The following is a 22584-nucleotide window of genomic DNA, read 5'->3' as shown; positions in this document are numbered from 1 at the left end:
TAAGTGTTTATTATTCATGTGTGCTTTAGGTTTTCTGAGAAAGGTAGCTGAATACATCCAAGACAGTCACAGTGGCATTTTATCAATCCAAATGAATTCAGATGAGGGAAACTAGTCATCCATTCGTAATTTTTCTTCTAAAATTTTGTTTAGAGTCACACTTTTACTACCTTTTCTCCAGAGATATAAAATTATCCCAAGAACACAGTACATGTCACATTTGGAAACTGAAATTCATGGAACTGTGTATTCTGAATGTAAAAGCAGTTCAAACTAAAAATTTCAAATAATCAAGGTTAAAAACAGAAAAGTCTTTTCAAAGTTGTATGTTCTTTTCTGTTGTGACAGAAAACTATGAATTAGTGCCTCATTTATGAAGATCTCTATGTTTTATTTTAAAATTACTTAGCTTAGGGCGTCAATCTAAAAATGGAGTAACTTCTTTCACACCTCAAAAATTAACTCAGCTTTGGGAAATATGATGCTACCACATATAAAACCGTAATAAACAGTAAAAGTATTTATGTGCACATAATACACCCAAATGCATTTGCACATCCCAGCACACATGTATAAGAAGAACTCAGGCTAGCTATAGGGAATGAACTTGGCCAACTGCTCATATTACGTCTAGAATAAATGTGATTTTCAGACAGGAGACTGGGGAGAACCTTCCATTACCTTGCGACCTCCAAATGAAGCCACAGCCTCCACTCCAGTACAGTACTGGCAACACCACCCAGAAAAGCTCATCTTCCAATCGTGTGATTACAAAGCTTTTGTAAGTTACTATGAATTCAATATTTGGGTTCCAGAGGGGATAGAGGGTGTGTTTCTGGCTTGTTTACTTTTATGTTGAAAATATACCAAAATGTCCCCTGCTGAAACTCTTAAAGTATTCACCCATTCTTATTCTTTTTTTTTAATGTCTTATTTATTTATTTACTTATTTACTTATTTATTTTGAGATAGAGAAAGACAGCACGAGCTGGGGAGGAGCAGAGAGAGAGGGAGACACAGAATCTGAAGCAGGCTCCACGTTCTGAGCTATCAGCATAAAGCCCAACGCAGGGCTCGAACTCATGAACCACAAGGTCAATGACCCAAGCCAAAGTCAGATATTTAACTGACTGAGGCACCCAGGTGCCCTGTCCCTTCTCTTATTCTTAAAGTAGCCTTTTCTATACAGAGAAAGTCCAAGTAAATAGAGCTTTATAATCCCTTTGAATCTTGTGAGCTTAAGATCTATTTTGTATATAGTTGTATATCTTAAATGAGATAAAGCATGATCTTTAAATGGATATGAATAGAAGTATATAGCACATACAGACATCTCCACTCACTCACTAATGATCTCAAAACATTGGCTCTACTACCAGATTTTTTCACTAGAATTATAATACTGGGTATTTTTTTTCTAATAGAAGAGAGAATCAGGCTTAGCTGAAAATGCAATATAAACAGGGAGGTGTTGAAAAAATACTGTAGGTTTGGGCGGGGGCAGGTGGTGGTTGTCATGACTACAGCTGGAGAAGGATAATCACCTCTTTTACAAAGAAATGTTTCAATTAGGGTAAACTTCTCTGATAACTTAAAAAACAAGAACTTCACCGAAGTCATTTTTCCTAATTTGATTAAGATGTGGGCATTCTGGTTGTTGCATAGCAATTTGGCCTTTTTTTTTTTTTTTTCATTTTGTTATCTATCCCTTTTTTACTGCCTACTTATTGTGAAGCACTGGATTTATTTCAGCAGTAATCTTTCCAAAACTGTAGGACTGAAATGCCTCCTTCCTCCTCCAAAGCTCAAACACCAAATCCCTGAGCCTTTGGAAACTCTCCTTTCAAGGCCTTAACCACGCCCTCTGCTCTCCAGCCCTTAAGGGCTCACCCTCTTCCAGTCTGCAATTTCCTGGTTTGCAGGCCTGATTCCCAACTGCGGTTTTGCGGAGTGCCAGCGTTTCTTCAGTCATGTCAGGAAAATAATTATTTTAATTCACTTTTTTAAAACAACAACAACAACAACACATAAGAGCTCTTTTTTTTTTTTTTTGAGGGAGATTAGGGAGGGAAAAAAATGACAAAGGAACCCGACTGAAGCTTCAAAGAGTTGAAGAGGAGTCTATTGGTGGAAAGGCAAAGAGGCATTTTGCTACAAACTGCCCCGCAGCTAGAACATGGAGCCTGAGTGGCGTTTTGTCCCGAGGCGGTATTGGATCTGATCACCTAACCGCAAGGTGGTTAGTCATTCCTGGGAGGAGACTTTTCTCATCTTCCCCCTCCCCCATTCAGCCCTCCGTGTGGGTTTGCAGCAGGGACTGAACTCTTTCTGTTCGGGAACAACCGAGATGCCGTTCTCCCTCCCCGCTGGCTCCCATCCCGCGCCCATCCCGTTCTCAGGTGGATCAACCACGGGGCGCGCAGCTGTGAATGAAAAGACCCCAAACTGCGTCTCCGCCCGAGAACAGCCTAACGTTAATTACCTACGCAGCCAAGTCAGCCCAAATGGGGTGCATGTTGCTTAGCTTCTCAGCTGTCTCACACAACCCTGTAATTACGTAGAGAGTAGTGTGATTTATTTTTGCAGACATTGCTGCCTCAAAAAAAAAAAAAAAAAAAAAAGGAAAACATTTTTAGATGCCCCCATTTTGCAGTTAAATATGATTTGAAAGATGGCATCTTTAGAAGATGCTGCAGTTTTATTATAAAGAGCAATTTACAGCCCTCAGAACTGTAGTTAATTCTACGGCATTCTCTTTCTAAAGGCATTTATTAGGATTAGTTACTCTTAGTTTTTTAAAGTTATTCAGCAACTTTCAGCCAGGAAACCCAGCCAATAGGACTTCCACAGTTTGGTTTCTAAATCGCAACTCATATTTATACTCTTTTTCATAAATCATTGAAATGTTTTGTATTTTAGTATTTAGGTTCTATGCTGATAAAAGAGCTCAGAGGGACAGAATCAACCCAAGATGCCTGTGCAAAAATGAGGGTAAGTTTGCCAAACAATTTTATTTCTAGTCGCTGAAATACTAAATACCGGGTATGGTTACAAATTGCCACTTTTCAAATGACTATTTTCTTCATCTGTTGGTCTGCTGAATCACATTGCTGTTCCATAAAAAGGTGTTTGGGCTTTGTTCATGTTTATACTTGAGTTTATCTCACTGTAGTTTGAGTTGATATCCGTTGGATATATTTATGTATTTGTGCCATATTACATTTATTATTTTTAAAAATTTAAAGTTAATTGTATATACACTGGTCATTCTCCAGATTGAGAAAAATGGTCTTTAGTTGGTTGCAAGAAAATGCTTTAAGCACCTACCTGTCAGTCTGAGAACATTTACTGTAAAGACCACCAGTTAACTAAAAAATTATCAAATGCTAAAGTATTGAGAGCACATTATATAAAGCTAATGTTCTTTATGAGTATTAATTCTTAATTATTCTGGGTTGTTGTTGTTTTTTAGTATAAGAAAAAAAAACCATTCAACTCTGAGTTAAATCATGTAAGGGCAGTAAACGTTGACAAAAAGGGCAATTGCAAATGCCTGTGATTGGTGATTGCTGGGTTCCTAGGAAGCTGTATTAGCCAGACCAAGTCTTACTCCTGCTGCACACCCACTTTAGCTTTTGTTTTTTTTTCTGTATCCTTTATTCTTGCTTCCTCCATAGCAGATATATAGAGAGGTGTGGCGCTGACTGACAGTACAGATTGAGAATAGTAGGCTTGGGGCGCCTGGGTGGCGCAGTCGGTTAAGCGTCCGACTTCAGCCAGGTCACGATCTCGCGGTCTGTGAGTTTGAGCCCCGCGTCGGGCTCTGGGCTGATGGCTCAGAGCCTGGAACCTGTTTCCGATTCTGTGTCTCCCTCTCTCTCTGCCCCTCCCCCGTTCATGCTCTGTCTCTCTCTGTCCCAAAAATAAATAAACGTTGAGAATAGTAGGCTTACTCCATATAGCAACTAACACTCAAATTTAAGTTTGTCAGCAAGTGAACCCTAACTCTTATTTGCGGCCAGTTTCCATCATCATTTATTTTATATGAGCAGTGTTGGGTGGGAAATATTTAAAAGCATTGAATTAAACTAAAACAGTTATGAAGGCAAATATGTAATACTGATTGCTCTTGGAAGGCTGAGGGTGTGTGAATCTTCATGAAACTGAGACCTCAGTATGTGATCACTGATTTAATATTTGGATCAGCTCAGTAACAGAAAGACTGAAAATAGTTATCCTTCTATTTGATGTAGAGTTATACTTCTATTGTCAGTGCCAAAGAATCTTTATCCCAGGTACTATATTTAGATGAAAAAAGCTGTGGTATGTGTCAGGAACTCTATGTTCTGGTTTTCTTGCTGCTTACATGCTGTGGAAGTCACTCTTAGTCATAATAATAATAACCGCTAATATTTACCAAGTAGGTAAAATGTGCCAGTCTTCTATGCTGGGTGCTTTGTGTGTTTATCCCACTGAATCCTATCACAAACCTAGAGATTAGTAGTGTCCTTACCCCCACTTTACTCTTGAAGAGACTGAGGCTGAGAGAGGTTAAGTAACTTTCCCGAGGTCACATAGTGAATAACTTGCCAATCTGGAACTAGAACGCAGATCTGACTCCAGCATTTAACTACCGCACTTGCCTGCTTCCCCTGGGCCTCGTTTTCTTACTTAGAAAATGAGGACATGGGACGAGGTGCCCTGTAGGGGTCTTGGTTCACGGTTTTATAATTCTGGGAATCTGGTATTCTCAATATATATCCGCTCTAAATTATGTCACCAGTGAACAATAAAATGGGAACATTTTTCAATCATCAAGCCTCATAATAATTTTAGAGCTATTTATGAACGTGTCTAAGAAATTAATTTGGCATCTCTGATTTAATGCTATTAACTCAATTATCTGAGTCCAGCTACTTCGATGCTGTAATCCGCATAAATAGTGCATACAGCACATAGCACCATTTAAAACCAGATTTGTGATTTGAATTTCAATTTCTTGAAATTAGTGGATCTGAAATTCCATTCTGATAACAGGGAAGCCATTTTAATAGTGTCAGCGGAGAATAATTTAGTTAAATACTTGTCTGTTGCTTAAAATGAAACAGAAAAGGCCTTCTGTTTAGAAGCCATTCTTCTGTTCATTGGGGTTTTTCTGGTTTGCTGCCCTTGGTGTTTATTTGGGGTAGTTTACATGAAAATAGGGACTTCATTGCTTCTTAGAATATCACAAACCCTTATCTCCCATCTTGATTAAATAAGTATCAGTCTTTGGTACAGTGGCTGAAGTTGCACTCAGTGGATTTATTAGAGCCTTTCAAAAGGAGAAACTCAGGTTTGCTGTTATCTGGGACTATTGTGTTGTGAATTAGAACTCTCACCAACTGAAAATGGTGTGGATCTCAACTGGCAGTTAATTTTCAGTTTGAACTTCAAGACGCTGTTTTATCTGTTTTCAACATGGTAGCATTGCAGTCAAAAGTCCCAGAATGATCAGGTCTACCCAGGGGAAATACTTCAGGACTGGTGATCTTAGAAGTTGATATGTAGTAATATCATTCGGCCAAATTACTGTAGATTAAAACTTTACCTGGTTTTTAACTCTTTGGGTGTAAAAAAAAAAAAAAAAAAGACGTTTTCAATTCAACAGTATGCATTTTAGCTGAAATTAAAATTTCTTTCCCAGTAAGAAGTAAATCAGTACGGTTCTTTATTCTGAGAAATGCTTCCTTAATGTACTTTGTTAACAAAGATGACTAAGATTTGGCTCTCTCCCTGAGTTCACAGTTCAGTAGAGAAATCCTACAAGTTAACATGTAATTCCCCCAAAGTAGGAGAAGTTTCACTATAGTGTAGTCTTCATGTTTCCATCAACCTGCAGGATCATCACAGATGATCCCCAAAGTGACCTGCAAGCATGGTCTCCTAAAATCAGTTTTTCAATACTAATAGCAGTTAACACTTGACAGCTGTAGACCAGGCCCTGCACATGTGATTATGTGCATTAATTCATTTAATCATGAGTGAGTATTGCTACTGTCCCCATGTTACATGTGGGGAAACAAAAGCCAATGAAAGTTAAGTAACTTACCCAAGGTTAGCCAGCAAGCAGTGCAACCAGGGTTTGAACCCAGGTGATCTAGCTCCACCACCGAACTCCAAACCCTAGGCTGCACTACCTCTCTAATGAGCCCTTGGAACATTTATTGCCCGGAGTTTGAAAATAAACTGAAAATGTCCCTGCCTGAGTGGCTCAGTTGGTTAAGCATCCAACTCTTGATTTCAGCTCAGGTCATGATCTCACCATTTGTGAGTTCAAGCCCCACATCAGGCTCTGTGCTGGCAGTGCAGATGCTGCTTGGGATTCTCTCTCTCCCTCTGTCTCTGCCCTTCCCTCTCTTTCTCTCTGAAGAGAAAGAAATAAACTTAAAAAAAATTAAAAACAAAATAAAATAGCTGAAAATGTGGATCATTTATGTTGACAGACAGCTTTAGGAACCCTCAAAGAGTCTGTAAAATTAGCTAAATTAAACCATGTAGGTACAGATATATGTAGTAATTTGGAGTACATTCCAATATGTTAACCTAAATAATTTTAAGAGAGTTTTTCTTGCATCCTAAGCAACTATATTTTTTTCCATAATACTTAAATACATGTACTTTGCCCCAGCACAAACCAAACACAATGTTCCCCCTTCAGAAACATTTGGAGTGTTTGGTGGTCACAATTGGTTAATTTCTAAGTTTATCTAAGCCTGTTTATTCATCCCTAAGGTCCCCTCCATTTCTGAAACCAAGATAATTCTACACTAATGTCCTGGTATTTTATTATACTCATATTATTTCAGTCAAAAATAGGCCATCATAAGCTAATGTATGTGAGATGGTAGTAATTCACATCATTCTGTTCAGGTCAGCCAGCCTTTTTCCTCTTCAAACTGCCTTATAATTTTTCTAACAGACTTTACTTTTTAGAGCAGTTTTAGGTTAACAGAAAAATTAAGCATAAAGTGCAGTTATTGAACATACCCCCTCCACCATTCCCTTCCCAGTTTCGCATATTAACATGCATTGATGTGGTACATTTGTCACAATTACGAACAATATTGTTATTAACTAAAGTCTGTGGTTTCCATTAGAGTTCATTCTCAGTGTTATACAGTGTTTGGGGTTTTGACAAATGCAGCCATTACAGTGTCACAAAGAATTGTTTCATGCCCTAAAAATCCTCTGTGCTCTACCTGTTCATCTCTCCTCTCCCCTGCCCCCCAGCCGCTGGCAACCACTAACCTTTTTACTGTCTTCTGTCTTTTCCAGAATGTCAAATAGTTGGAATCATACAGTGTGTACCCTTTTCAGACTGGCCTCTTTCATTTCTTTAGCAATATGCTTTTAAGCTTCCTTCCTCTATGTTTTTTGTGGCTTGATGGCTCTTTTTTTTTTTTTTTTAATGTTTATTTATTTTTGAGAAAGAGAGAGACAGAGACAGCATGAGCAGGGGAGGGGCAGAGAGAGAGGGAGACACAGAATGTGAAGCAGGCTCCAGGCTCTGAGCTGTCAGCACAGAGCCCGATACAGGGCTCGAACTCATGAACCATGAGATTGTGACCTGAGCCAAAGTCGGATGCTTAACCGACTGAGCCACCCAGGTGCCCAATAGCTCTTTCTTTTTATCGCTGAATAATATTCCATCGTATGGATGTACCACGGTTTGTTCATCCATTTACTTATTGAAGGCCATCTTGGTTGCCTCCAGATTTTGGCAATTATGAACAGAGGCGCTATAAATATTTGTATGCAGGTTTTCGTCTTAAGATTTTTTTTTTTCCTGGATCCACACCCTCTTAAAATTATCTTCTTAATTGTGTTTAGTGAAGAAGAATCAATAGGAACTTACATTAAACCCTGATAATTTTTTTAAGTAGAATTGCAGTTTTTGTCTTCTCTTTCAGAGTTTTCTTTAATAAAAGCCCAAGAGATTAGATATGCCTTGATATTGAGGCATACTTTTAAGACGAATGATTTCTGTGAATTATTTCGCTCTTCAGTAGTACAACTTGGCTGCCTATTACCTTTACTGTGACAGCTTTACAGGCATTTCTGTTAAAATTAAAGTCTAAAAACATATATTAGTAACATGTGAGAAGTTGTAACAAGTATCTATTTGATCTGAACATATTCATTTAGTGCTGCCTTTTATGTTACTAGTTAGGTTTTCCAGCTAAATCTGTGCTCAGAGACAGGCTTCATTTCTGAAAGGATTCCTGAGGGGAAGCATTAGCTCTGGGATCCTGAATATGATGCCCCCAACATGCTCCCCATGGAACACAGAACCTTCCTTCTGTCACACCTCATTTCACCACTGTACAAACCTGGTTGCTCATGCCCCGTTCCCTTAGAGGGCGGGAACCATGTATATTGTCACCCCAGGACCTGCCATAACATAGCTACCTTTAGGGTGGTTTTGATGGTGATCAATAAAGTGATGCCTGTAAAGGGTCTAGTTCACTAAAACCTCAAAACACGTTGACCTCTTCCTCCAAAATATTTGAACAAGTAAATTGATAGATTTGCTTTGGATTATTTCATTTATTTTTTACTCAACTATAATGTCAGTATTGCAGTCGTTACCCTGGTTTTCTGCATTCACAGTATGTAAGAAAGTATTCAAAAACTTAGGAATCCTGCACTCTTATTATTTTGTTTAATGTTTATATGTTTATTTTGTGAGAGAGTGTGTGCATGCGTGGGAGGGGGGGGTTGATGGAGGGAGCAGAGAGAGAGAATCCCAAGCTGACTCCGTGCTGTCAGCACAGAGCCTGACATGGGACTCAATCTTATGAACCATTGAGAACATGTCCTAAGCCAAAACCAAGAGTCGGACACTTGACTGACTTAGGTGCCCCTTAGTTCCAGTTTTTATTATTTAAAAAAAAATTTTTTTTTCAACGTTTATTTATTTTTGGGACAGAGAGAGACAGAGCATGAACGGGGGAGGGGCAGAGAGAGAGGGAGACACAGAATCAGAAACAGGCTCCAGGCTCTGAGCCATCAGCCCAGAGCCTGACGCGGGGCTCGAACTCCCGGACCGCGAGATCGTGACCTGGCTGAAGTCGGACGCTTAACCGACTGCGCCACCCAGGCGCCCCTTAGTTCCAGTTTTTAAAGGCCATCACCAAGAGGAAGAGAAAATGATGGGAAACTGTTGATAAGATGGTAAATGTAATTTTGCAGTTTTATATTTTGGGGGAAGTAACTTGTTCCTAAATCGATTGGGAGTTAGCTTGCCTCTTTTAAATAATGTGTTCACAGGACTGAACTTTACAAAGCAATAAATAGGTTGCTTTGGCCTTTCAGTGTTCTCTTTGGTATGAGTAATTCCCACTTCAAAGATTCTAAGACGCACAGTGGTTGCTCAAATGAGGGATTTGCTCTGGCCAGATGACGTTCTACTATTCCTTTTTGCCTCCCGAGACTTACACATACCCCATCCCCCAGCCCCGAATTTTGCCTCAGGGTATAATTATCACTAATATACAGTATTCAGTCACTTCCCTAATTAAATATACTATTAGGAAACATCTGCTACTATAAGAGGTAGGCTATTATATTCAATTTCATACTCTAAAATCTTTCTCTAATCCCATAGTTGATGATGAGTATTGTTCACAGGTGTTTGTGCTCGAGGCAATTTCTCTTTTAAGAAAAGAAAAATACCTGTTTTCAACTACAATCAGGTAGAAATCCGCCTTCTCAATGCAAATTAGGAAATATATATATATGTATATGTATGTATATATATATATATATATATATATATTTTTTTTTTTTTTGTCCGGAGTAAGCAGATCTGGCAAATTTAAATTAGGGAATCTTTATTTCCCAAAGGGCTTAGATAGTTCAGACACCATAGTTCAGGTTTCTTATTGAATCCATTCCCCTGACCTTGTCTCATTTTTAAACTCCAATCTAGAAACAATTCTAAAGTTGGATTTTCAAATCTATAAATTTCCAAATGTACCTTGATTGAAGTGTGAAGACTGTCTTTTTTCTGTGCTTGTCAAAAAAAATAATAATGTTGGAGAATGGATTGGAATGCTTGAAATCAGATTTTAGAATTAGATGGAAATGTTGTCTCTATGCTCTTACAAGAGACTCAAACTAGGGACACCTGGGTAGCTCAGTTGGTTAAGCATTGAGTCTTGATTTCAGCTCTGGTCATGATCTCGTGGTTTGTAAGTTCAAGCCCAGCATCAGACTCTATGCTGACAGCATGGAGACTGCTTGGAATTCTTTCTGTGCCCCTCTGCTGTGTGCTCTCTTTCTTTCTCTCTCTCAAAAGAAATAAAAAGAAACTTTAAAAAGAAAAAGAAGAGACTCAAAACTTAAGTCATGTTTAGTTCCTTCTACAACTCCTGTCTATTAGGATGGTTTCCAGAAATCATTTCAGGGACTACTACTTAGGAACCAGGCTTGGAAGAAATGTGCAAACAGCTGTTTTTTTAAAAGTCTCCATTTGCCCAAGTTTCAGGGAGGAATAAAATATTTCATTTTTTGCTCCCTCCCAAGTACTGCAGGTCAGTACAGGTCTAAGCCCATAAATATGAGTGTATATTAAAATAACAGTATACACAAGGCAACAGCATTTCCAACTGCTCACTGCTAAGCTTTGCTCACTTGTACTTTTGCTTTGTGAGTGATTTCCTAGGGGTCCTCCCAAAGGAAGACTGAACAATTCTGATCATCTCATCCTATATCATCTTTATACACCCTCACTACTGCACATCACTGAAAGGTTTCATGGCCCTCTTCTGCCTTTAACGCCCACGGAAGCTCTCTTTCTAAACATACTGAGTCCATTGTCATTGGTCCAGATATATTGCTCTGCTGAATATTCATTGTTGGAACCACCATTTCACCACTATCCTAGCATGTAGCCCAGAGATTATTCACTTATGCTCACAGATGTTGACTTTACTTCTACTCTCTCTTGCCAGTGGGAGGATGTACTTTGGAAAGCAGGTAAGTGAAAGCATCCATCCTCAGAATAAGAGCAATGGCTAAAATTTGTTGATGCTCACTACATGCTGGGCCCTGGATTATGTAATCCTCACAGCTCTACAAAGTCGATGCTGTATTAACATACCCATTTTACAGATGAAATAATTAAGACATAGAGGTTAAATATCTTGACACACAGTGGAGCCAAGATAGGAATCCAAACATGCCCTTCTGTGCTATTATTCACTGTACTACAGTGGCTCCTGGAGAAGGAGCTTATCAGTGGGTCTCTTCATAAGTTCAACATGACCATACCTATGTGCACACAAACACACTCTTTTTTAATTTTTTTTAAATGTTTTTATTTATTTTTGAGAGACAGAGACATGGCATGAGTGGGGGAGGGGCAGAGAGAGAGAGGACACAGAATCTGAAGCAGGCTCCAGGCTCTGAGCTGTCAGCATAGAGCCCGACATGGGGCTCGAACTCACAAGCTGTGAGATGATGACCTGAGCCGAAGTCAGACGCTCAGCCAACTGAGCCACCGAGGCGGCCCCACACAAACACACTCTTAACTTGTTCTTATAAGTAATGGATTGAACTTATCATAAGTGAGAAGTCGGTGTGTTTTTTCACATGTTTACAATTAGCTTTTTTTTAAGTTTTTTTTTTTTTAATTTTATTGTTAATTATTTATTTTTTAATTTACATCCCAAGTTAGCATATGGTGCAACAGTGATTTCAGTAGATTCCTTAATGTCCGTAACCCATTTAGCCCATCCCCCCTCCCACAATCCCTCCAGCAACCCTCTGTTTGTTCTCTACACTTAAGAGTCTCTTCTGTTTTGTCCCCCTCCCTGTTTTTATGTTATTTTTGCTTCCCTTCCGTTCATCTGTTTTATATCTTAAAGTCCTCATATGAGTGAAATCATATGATACTTGTCTTTCTCCGACTGAATAATTTCACTTAGCATAATACCCTCTAGTTCCATTCACGTAGTTGTAAATGGCAAGATTTCATTCTTTTTGATTGCCGAATAATGCTCCACTGTATATATATACCACATGTTTATCCATTCATCTGTCAATGGACATTTGGGCTCTTTCCATGCTTTGGCTATTGTCAGTAGCGCTGCTAATAAACATTGGGGTACATGTGCCCCTTCGAAACAGCATACCTGTATCCCTTGGATAAATACCTAGTAGTGCAGTTGCTGGGTCTTAGGGTAGTTCTATTTTTAATTTTTTGAGGAACCTCCATTCTGTTTTCCAGAGTGGCTGCACCAGTTTACATTCCCATACAATTAGCTTTTTAACTAAAAAAATATATACATTTTTAAAACTTCTCATTTTATTATTATAAAAGTAATAAACATTCATTGTTATCCAGTTTTAAAACATAGATAGGGAAAGGGGAAATAAAAAGGGAGCGCCTGGGTGGCTCAGTAGGTTGAGCAATCTGACTTTATCTCGGCTCAGGTTATGATCTCACAATTCATGACATCGAGCCCCACATCGGGCTCTGAGCTGATAGCACAGAGCCTGCTTGGGATTCTCCTTCTCCCCCCCTCTCTCTCTCTCTCTCTCTCTCTCTCTCTCTCTGTCTCTGTCTCTGTCTCTCAAAAATCAATAAATAAACATTAAAAAAAATTGTAATTTTATCACACAGAGATGGTAAACACCTCTCTGTTAACACCTTGTTCCTATGTAATCCTCCAAACTAATTAATCATGCGTTCATAGGCATTTCTTTTCTACAAAGCAATAGGAATATACGGTGCCTACTATTTTCTAATTTCTCATCTATTTTTAACATAACATATTTTAAAATATTTTTGTTCCAATAAATATTTATCTTCAACATTATTTGTAGTGGTTGAACAATATTCCAATCAATAACTGAACCAAACTCATTTAACCAGTTCCCCTTGTTGGTCATTAGGTCATTTTGAATCTTTTCAAAATATAACCAACACTGTGGGCAACATCCTTACACCTACATCTTTTGCAATGGGTCTGATTGTTTCCTTAGAATTAGCCACTAAATATAGACTGGCTAGGTCAAAAGTATACACATCTTGAAACTCTGGGTAAAAATTGCGAAACTGCCTTCTAAAAACCTTGTTCCAGTTGACACTTCTGGAAGCAGTACACGAAAGTGTGTTGGTGTTTGCTTGTCACGTCTCTCAAGGTATATACTTAATACCTTGGATGTGCTCCTAGTTGAGGGAGAACTGGGGAACTTTTATGAGAAACCATACATCTTCAGCGTTACCCCTGGGCCTGTCAGCTCTGTCTGAGCAACATCTATTCTAGAAGTACCTCTAGAATCTATCTTTATGACCTGAACTCTTTATTTTATGTGAAGGATGTTTTTTACTTTCACAGTCCCTGAGAAACCATGGAAGTTTAAATAATTCTTGTTATTTGCTCTGAAGACCAAGATCTGTAACTAAGTGCTAACTAAGGATTTTTGGAAATCACTTGTCAAGTGGAGGATAGTGTGTTTTGATAAATTAGCTTCTCTCTGAATTAATGTAGGATGCGGTACAACTGAGTTTACATGCATAGCAGCAGAGAACAGTTCTGACAGTGACTTTCAATCAAAAATCAACTATTTATTTAACTTATTTATTTTGAGAGAGAGAGAGCACGCAGAAGCAGGGGAGTGTAGAGAGAAGGAGAGACAGAATTCCAAGCAAGCTCCACACCATCAGCACAGAGCCTGATGCCGGGCTTGAATTCATGAACTGTGAGATCATGACCTGAGCCAAGACAAGGAGTCAGATGCTTAACCACCTGTGCCACCCAGGAGCCCCCAAAATCAACTGTGTTTTTAGAACAGAAGTTTTCAAACTGTGGTAACAGCAGTAGCTTCTGGAAATTTGTTATAAGTGCAAGTCTTAGGCCTTATCTCAGACTCACTGTCTTAGTTTTTCAGGCTGCTATAATAAAAATACCATGTGACTGGGAGAAATTTATTTCTTGTGGTTCTGAAGGCTGAGAAGTCCCCAAGTCAAGACACTGGCCAGCCCTCTTCCTGGCTCATAGATGGCCATCTTCACTGCCCTCTTATGATGGAAGAGGACCCTTTTATACCTTTTATAAGCACACTTAATCCCATTCACAGCTCCACTCTCATGACCTAAGCACCTCCCAAAGGCCCCAACTCCTAATACTTTGGGCATTAGGATTCAACATAAGTTTGGGAGATCACAGACCTTCAGTTCATAACACTTACTGCATCAGAAACTGTAGATGTGGGGCCCAGCGATTTGTTATTTACCAGGCCTTCCATGTGATTCCAATGCCCACGAAAGTTTGAGAACAGCTGCCTTGGTCCACTGGGCATTCCTGTTAAGTCTGCCATGCAGTTAGGTTGCCCTGGTGGAATCATTCTGCCATGGTGCCTGGAAAGCAGCCAGGGTCAGAGGAGTAGAGATAGAGGGCATCGCTTTGCGCTGTACTAGATTTGGCCAGGGTGTGTGAGTTACACTTGGCAGTACAATAGCCGTGTCTTGTGCCAAGGGAGTAGTTAGAATGGCTGCCTGCCCACCGTCTGCTCTTGTCACATGGTCGTACCAGGCTCTGTACTCACCCAGCCCTTGTGTCAGGCTTCTCCTGGCCAGAAAAGCCCTTGAGAGGTCATCTAGCCTCATTTCTCAGCCAAATGAGACTTACCCCTAAGTCATCAGTGACAAATAAGAGTTCAGACTATTTTTAAAGACATCCAGAGGGGAAAACTTCGCAGCTGCCCCTAATAATCCTCCTGCTGTTTCAAAAAGTCTTTCCTTCTCAGCACTTGCAATTTGAACCAGTTCCCTATTGCAAAAATGAAGACCTAACCCTTCTCTCCTTGAGGCTGACAAATCACAAGGTCGGTAAGGCTTTCCCATCCCATAGGAATCTCCTGGCTTATCTCTAATCACATCTGTGGTTCTCCTCCAAGTTCTTTCAAGGCCTCCGTGCCTGGCTCTGGGCACCAGGGCTCTCTGAAAAGTCTGCTGAGCTCCTGGTGCACTGAGAGGCTGGCACTGTGGTTCTTCTTTATAAAGCTGGCTTTGTGCTCGCTACCATACATTCATTTGTTTGTTCATTCACTTAATAATTATGGATTTCAGCAGCTGTTAGACTGAACCCTATGAAATTGCTGATATTTCACCATTTTTTTGACCCATAAAAAATGGCAGTGTCATAGGGCTAAACCTGAGACCATGTGCTAGTCATTATGGGGGAGATCAGAGACAAATCAAGAAAGATGTGGGCCATCCTCCAAGAACTCCCTGTATGGTGAGGGAGACAAATCTGAGACCCATGGCAGCGAACCCTAAGGGAGAGCGGCAGAGGTCCACAGGGCATACCTGGGGTAAGAGGTGGCCATCTTGTCAGGCTGCGAGGCCACACGAGGCTTTCCCAGAAAATGATGTTGAAACTGAGTTCTGGAGGGTAAAGGTGCATTTCAAATAGCCGATCTGTGGTCTGCTTTCTATCTCTTAGAACCTCCGCAACATAATTAGTATCACTAAATACAAAATACAACACTGCTTGTTTTCTACATTTTTTAAATCATCTGAAAGGCACTTAGGGCTACCAAACATAATTGTCTGATCCTATTTTAATTTACTTGCTGAGACTGAATATAATAATTAAGCTTTGAAATGATCTAAAGAAAATATTATATGGCAAAATTAATAGTTACGACTCAGCGCTGAATATCTAACTAGAAAGCATTCTCAGGGTAGCCATGTGTAGGTTAAAAATATACTGTGAGCTGGATGGCAGTAGCCCATCCAAAAATCTGTTCCCCAGTCTGCGTTTAAAATACACTGGAAATGAGCAGGGTATTGTAAGAATGAAGGGTTGGTGATCTCTTCCCCATGGGCTGCCTCACTCTGTTCCCTCTCTGTACTGGTTATGGGGCACAAATGACTCTCATTAGGAACATAAACATCACTCTGGACTCCAACGCAACATTACGGCTCACAGCTGAAGTGCTCCCTGTTGTAAACCTCTTTGCTCTCACTCACACTTAGGAAAGCCATGCTCTGAGATCAGAGCATCCCTGCAGTCTCAAAAGGATATTCTCAGACTGTTGACTCTGCATTAGAAAAGGAGAAACTGTCCCTTCTCGGGGCATGCTATAAAGATAAAATAAAAGTACCAACAGCAATCTCTGACTTGATAAAAAGATTAAAAGATGGTATTACTTTCCTTGGTGTGTCCAACAATCCCTCTTAAAAAAAAAAAAAAGGTTCTAAAAGTGTTCAGTTACTTTACAGTATCTCAGGTGCCCACCTCCAGATATGACATTACAGTCTGTAATCTGTGTAAATGCTTACAGATAATATAAACCCAAGTGCTAAATGTAAAGCTGGCTGTGCATTTAAGATTCAAAAGTTGCACTTTATTTTGGATTTCAGAAAGGTAGGTATTTTCCCTCTATAACTAAATACTGTTTCTGTTAGAGTAATAAAAGGATGATAATCTTATTTTGGGAAACTATGAACAAAATACAATTGAATATCACTGTAATGCTCTTAGCAGGAGAGCAAGATGCTATGAAGGTTAAGTTAATTTTGGGCATTACCCATGAGTATTCAGCTGCTCAGGTATCCAGAGGTCCTCATTACAAGTGAATCTCTCCTATAAAGCTGGCACTGACGGGGAGGGAATTTGAGGGCTTGGGGAAGGCTCAGAAAGTCCACCAAGAATATGGTGCAGAAAAAAAAAACAACTGGAAACAAAAGAGAACCATAACATAAGGTTTGCCCTGAGCATTTCACTGGGGAAAAGAGCCTGAAGAAGTGAATTCTGTTTATACAGATCAATAAGGCTTGAATGTTTAACATACGTACATATATGGGAGTATTAACTACCAGAATCGCAGCAAAGCTTGCAGATAAGTCATAGAGACCAGTGTCACCTGCAGCTGAGTGCTTTGTAACTTGAGCAGTGATGGCCAGACTAGGTGCCTCCGTCCCTGGGAAGGAGAAGAAAACAATAATTTCAACACGTAAGAGAAAATGGAGACGGCGGGATGTGGGCTGTCTGTGATTGGACTGGAGCCCTGCTCATATTTCGGTATCTGTACGGCCTTCACAAAATGAAGTAGGCGCTTATTGGATTTCTTGCCTGATTATTCTCCCTGAAGACTCGGTATATTAGCTTTCTTCTATGCGTCTTCAACCTTTCATTAAAATAGCGTATGAAAAGACCTCTTTGAAAGCTCTGTCAAAGTACACCAACAGAAAATCCCCTAAAACAGGTTGGATTTCTATCTCCTAGAATTTTAAATGCCTTAAAGAAGGGGCATTACGTTGAAGAGCTGCCAGAGTGACTCTGCGGCCAGCCAGGGTCCATCATCATCTTGTCACGGCGCGCAGTGGGAAAGAAGCTCAGTTTGGGCTCCAGATTGGACTGTGTGGCCACCCCCAGCGCTGCCGTCCACACAGCCTGCAGCGGGGGCACACCAGCGTGGCCTTCAGCTGGGAGAGCAGGGGCTCTTGGCACCTAGAAAAAATGACCACCTTTTTGCTTGTCTTCTTTGTCCATGTTGTCTGAGCGTATAACGTAGAATCCTTGTATCGGGACAGAAATCATCGCTGATGCCCTCATTTCAGCCTGAGAGCCCGTGTCCCAGCCTGCCCGTTGTCCCAGCCTTCCGCTCCCTCTCGCTGACAATCACTGCACACCCCTCTGTGTTCTTTCCTCTGTCTGCTGTTCTTTCCTCCTCACGCTGCTCTTAATAAAATCAGCAACAAACTTTTCTAGTTGCTGAAGCCCAGGATTTTGCCCAGAAGACCCAATACATGTAGCAGCTGCTTTGCCTGCCAGCCATAATGTCGGGCTTCAATTTTTAGCTTTTTTCAGCCCTCCTGGCGTCGGGCACGGCTCCCACCTTCTAAGGAATCTGCCCCTTGACTTCTGCCATACTGTGTTCAGGCACCTTCCAACTCTGTTTCAGCTTCATTGACTCTTAATTCCCCACTCCTTAAGGGTTATCTTCCCCAGACAGGAGATTCTTAGCCCTCTTCTTGTTCACTCCTTGAGCCACCTCATCTCCTCAGGCACCCCTGCTGTGCACATGGATTACCAGATCAGATTCTTACTTCTAATTTCCTACTGGACATCTCCACCTGATTACCAATGTTCAAGGGGTTTTCATGCAAAAGCATGCTCCTGTGTAGTATCCCTTATCTCAGTTGAGGGTCTCTTCATCGGTGACATCTCGCTCACTCATCTTTCATAGCAGATGGGTTAGCAGAGCCTCTCGAATCTTCTTCATCAGAGTTATGGCTCCCTCTTCCATGCTTGCACTTCTGTTTCAGCTCGGGTGCTTAGGGTCTCCTGTTTGAATGTACCTCTCCTTCCAGCCTTGCTGCATTCAGTCTCTAGCTGTTCCAGTGCATCCGGTCACCAGCACTGGCTTTCTGCAACCCAGCTCTGACTGTGTCACTCCCTACTTAAAAGCTTCCAGGGAATTCTGACTTGGCAGAGTAAGTCACAACCTTCCAAACCTACTGTATCAGCCTCATCTTCCACCAATTACCCAAACCCACCCCATTATTTCTCATTTCCAGGCGTGTGTGTATGTTGATTCTTCTGCTAAAAAGCCTCCTTTGTTCTCTTTTGGCCCCTAGAAAATCCCCATTCATCCTCTTGGAACAGCTCAGTCAGCCCTAGCAGGCAGTCACTGCTTGTCAAATGAATAATGAAGACTTGCCCTACTCTCTCCTGCAAAGTGAAGCTCTCTTTGCTCAGTACTCTGGAGGCACTCTGTTTCTCACTGTTGCATTTATCAGCATTTGTGTTGTGGCTTCTCTTTGTGGCAGACCAGGCCAGGAACGTGGTGTGTAGCTAGCTCCTGTGCTGCCTCTTCCTCTCCCTGTCCCATGGCAGACCTCGTTCCCAACCGTCTTTCCCACCGAGCCGAGACACAGGCTCACAATTTTCTCAATACTGCACTCGGGACGCCACTTGCTGCAGACTGTAGTTTGCACACAGCTTGAGGTCTGCTTAACGTGCCCTGAAGTAGACTCTGAGCTTTCCCAGCACAGTGGGCTGCCTACTATAACCACTCAATTGCTGAATGAATGACAAATGGTTTTGCTTTTTCCCTTTGGGGCTTTCTTAATACTAAATGAAATGTTGATATTTTAATCTTATATTGTTCGATGGTATAGATAGATGTGTCTGAGAGAAATGTATTCATGGCAAGGAATGAGGGAGGTAATTTGTTGAAATCCATTGTTACCCTTTGCAGAGAATTCTTCACACATACATTCAGTCCACCAAGCCACTACCCGTGCCGGCCGGCTATAGCTCTCTCTTTACAGAGCTCAGCCCACAACTTTGCCTTAAAATTGGCACACTGAGCGTTACTTCTTCTAGCTTTGCCTTTGATTTACCTTGCACACTTTTAAAAGTTGGTTGGATAAAGCATTAAAAAGACAAAAGTATCTGCATCTCTTTGGCAAACACAGAAGAAAACTAACAAGCTTGGGTAATTTTAAAACTAGTTAAAAAGCACTTCAAGAGTGCTTTTTTTCTATACCGTGTGAAACACTTAATGAATACTAAATAGTAACACTCTTACTGATCCATTTGCTCCATCTTTGAAACCAGTACAGTAGCTCTCCAAAAGATGTGTCAAAACAGTCAGGAAAATGTGAAACACCTTTTCCATGGCTCACGTGAAAGATGTAATGCAATTATGATTTTAGAGTTCAGTGAGTTTCAGTCACTCTATCCAACTAAAAGCCTTCTTTAATTCTGGTCACATTTCAGAATTTTAAAATGGAAAATTGGGTAATGTTTTCTCCCGATTCCCTTAATATCCATAAGACAGGTAGGTGGTTGTGGGACACTGGAAGTGGAGGGTTCTGGTGTGTCGGTCGTGAGGCTAGGCAATGCAGTAAACGGGAATTAGAAAACAAAAGGACAGACAAGGTCTGGAAAAGCCCACAGCCATTCCTAAAACAGTTTCACTGCATCTGTATGTATCGATAAAACCTATTCTCCATTCACTTTTTAATGACTTTATGCTGTTGGTGAATTATTGAAATGGTTTCCTCACATTTTTATGTATTTTCTCTCCTATTTTGTTCCCACCTGTCTTATCTGGAAAACCCATCAGGCTAACTGTCAGGTAGGTTCTTCTTGATGTTTAATGTGATTATTAGGAGGATCCATAGTGGGAAATGAAGTACACAGACTGTTGGTGACCCGTGATGAATGATAAAGCTAAACAGAAAAGACTCATACTAAATTTTGGAGAAACTTTTTGCAGATGCATAAAACTATAGAAGCTGAAGACTCTGGGCACATTAAGCCAGTGTGAACATCCGTCATAAGAACATAGCCTAAGGAAATCTAGCAGCTCTAAATGATAAAGTAGGTTGTTACCTGGACTGTCCAGTTTTGCTGTGGCTCAAAATACAGACTGTTCCTGGAGGGCTTAATTGTTGTAGGGTGGTATTGTTTCCCGCATGGTCACAAGCGATGGTGCTGTAAATATATCAGCTCTTACGGATTTGGCCAGGTTTGAGAAAAATTCACAATGATGTATTTTAAATCCCTATTTTAACCACACATTCAGACATATGTCATGCCTTGAAGAAAGAGTGACTAGAAGGGGGAGCAGTGGCATATATTTTGCTAATGCTAAACTCACCCTTGGAGTTAACACTGACATGGTTTAACTCTAGTCAAAGAAGCGTTGCTTGAAATTGCTGTGGGAGACAGAGCTGTCCATTTCTCCCTTTGGTGTCGGGGAAAAGGAGTATTCCTTCACCCACGGGAGGCAGCAGAACAGGCTGTTTTTAGATCCTCAAGTGCAAGACAGATAGTTTAGAACCCCAAACCACAGCTAAGCCCAAGAGAAGGGAGACCTACATTTAAATTAATGTGTTTGGTGTGTGTTTGTGTGTGTGTGTGTGTTGTTTTTAACTTGGGCTCATTTTTATCTTCCAAGAGGAGAAATTATGTGCTTCAGTTGCCATGCAACACAAACCGCTCTAACAGCTTTCTAATTTTAATTTCAGAAGTCTACAGAGCAAATGAAGAAGGTCCCCACTATTATTCTTTCAGTCTCTTATAAAGGAGTCAAATTCATTGATGCAACAAATAAGGTGAGTAGTGCACCTCTCTTTGCCTTAGACACCAGATACAGCCCTGGGAATGTGACCTAAAATCCTTGTGTCTTGTCACGCCCAGCATCTCTCATTTTATTCACTTCCTGTCCCCACCTGTCTGCTCTCTGCACACCCATAGATACACCCATGCACGTGTGTACACACACACACGCACTCATACATGTATACAGAAGGACAAATTTCATCTGGGGAACTTGATCTAGGATTCCTATACATATTTTGCTTTCTCTGTGGTGCCTTCTCGCATAGACTGTGGCCACTTAGTATATGGCATTTTCCTCTGGCTCTAGAGAACATTACAAGGGGGGGATGTCATGTATAGAATGACAGTGCATTACAAGGCGGGGAGGTGTCCTGTATAGAATGACAATGCATTACAGGGGAGGGGTGTCATGTATAGCATGATAATGCATTACAAGGAGGGGGTGTCATGTATAGAATGACAATGCACTACAGGGGTGTCATGTATAGAATGACAATGCAACAAAGCCATCACCCCTTCACCAGAGGAACTGTCACTAGCTAAAGGACTAGGATGTTCGTCCTCCCATTTGTCTAGAGATATACATGTCCTTTCTTTCGATATATGTAATGAACACCTGACACAGGAAACACATTCTCTGACTTTTACATTTTATAATTGCATTTCTTCTCAGCGCTTGAGATGGGACAGAGGGTTTCAGCTGTATTGTTTTCTGAGAAGAAATAATCACAAAGAAGGTCAGGCCACACTGTGACTCTGTTGTGACTTTGTACTCACAGTGGAAACAGTTCATGGGCTCTAAGGTCAAGTGTGAACAGCCGGGTTGCATTTCACTTAAGTGTTCTAGAGCTCCTTTCTTGGCGAAGATGACAGAATGCCGGTGCTAGACTAGAGCTCCTGGGTGTGACCACTGTCACTCCCCACAAACAGTCAAACTTGACGGGCTCCTCCTCACAGAACCCCCAGATGTCCTTGTGTTTTATTCCTGTACCCTCCCAGATGATAAGCTCTAGAAAGAGGGGAAATGAGGTGATCCCCATTGGTGAATACCATTTCTTTTCTGGACCCCCTACTGAGTCCCCTCACCTACACCCACTCCACTTTGGAGAAGGGGAACAGAAGTTGTGAAACAGGTGAACTAAACAGTAGTAATTTAGGGCCAGGGCAACTGGATTTAGCCACCAGGGGAAAGTCCCATGGGCAGTGACTCTTGGGCAACTATAATAAACCTGAGCATCTGATTCAACCAGTTCGGATTTTCCTGATTTGTTTTCTGTAACAAAAAAGATTGCTATATCAGCAGTCAGACAAGCCCAGGCTCCCCGGATCTACTTAGGAGAGCAACCTTCCAGTTTTAGAAACAGTTCTGAAACCAGAGCAGAAAACTTATAACCCAGCATGATTAAGTAGGCTGTGGATCTCCAAAGCACAGAGTCAGTTACCTTAC

General features: G+C 40.8%; 1 protein-coding gene across 18 annotated transcripts in view; it reads left to right on the top strand.

Moving 5' to 3' along the window:
- Positions 1-22584, top strand: part of ANKS1B (ankyrin repeat and sterile alpha motif domain containing 1B) — a 1096782-nt gene that overhangs the window by 1036854 nt on the left and 37344 nt on the right. For 13 of the 18 annotated variants that reach the window (XM_043562285.1, XM_043562284.1, XM_043562279.1 and 10 more), the window contains 4 exons: positions 653-781; positions 2920-2991; positions 20137-20148; positions 21044-21130. In XM_043562285.1, the coding sequence (XP_043418220.1) occupies positions 653-781; positions 2920-2991; positions 20137-20148; positions 21044-21130 (300 nt within the window). Of the gene's footprint in view, positions 1-652; positions 782-2219; positions 2240-2308; positions 2400-2919; positions 2992-20136; positions 20149-21043; positions 21131-22584 lie in introns of those variants that run through there. The other 5 variants (XM_043562283.1, XM_043562277.1, XM_043562276.1 and 2 more) reach the window with 3 other exon arrangements.

This window comes from Prionailurus bengalensis, chromosome B4 (assembly GCF_016509475.1).
Source record: "Prionailurus bengalensis isolate Pbe53 chromosome B4, Fcat_Pben_1.1_paternal_pri, whole genome shotgun sequence".
Classification (NCBI taxonomy): Eukaryota; Metazoa; Chordata; class Mammalia; order Carnivora; family Felidae; genus Prionailurus; species Prionailurus bengalensis.
Note: the sequence above shows the minus strand (reverse complement) of the source record. Positions and strands in the feature narration are given on the sequence as shown.